General features: G+C 61.2%; 1 protein-coding gene across 1 annotated transcript in view; it reads left to right on the top strand.

Moving 5' to 3' along the window:
• Nucleotides 1–201, top strand: part of LOC106898690 (neuropathy target esterase-like) — a gene marked incomplete at its 3' end in the record, with an annotated part of 4,272 nt that overhangs the window by 337 nt on the left and 3,734 nt on the right. The window contains exon 2 of the mRNA XM_014960100.1: nt 108–198. Coding sequence (XP_014815586.1) covers nt 108–198 — 91 coding nt within the window. The remainder of the gene's footprint in view (nt 1–107; nt 199–201) is intronic.

Below are 201 nucleotides of genomic sequence, written 5' to 3' on the forward strand. Positions count from 1 at the left end.
GCGGGGGGGGGGGAGTGGCCTTGGGGAAAAAGATAAGGGTTGGGGGGGGGGGGTGACAGGGTTGTCCTCCCCCCACCCTTCAACCTTGTCCCCATCATTGTCCCCAGAAATCCCTGCCCAGGAGACCCCCAAATATCGCTTCCGCAAACGGGACAAGATGCTCTTCTACGGCCGCAAGATCATGCGGAAGGTGACGCTGTG

This window comes from Calidris pugnax, unplaced genomic scaffold (assembly GCF_001431845.1).
Source record: "Calidris pugnax isolate Ruff unplaced genomic scaffold, ASM143184v1 scaffold498, whole genome shotgun sequence".
Taxonomy (NCBI): Eukaryota; Metazoa; Chordata; class Aves; order Charadriiformes; family Scolopacidae; genus Calidris; species Calidris pugnax.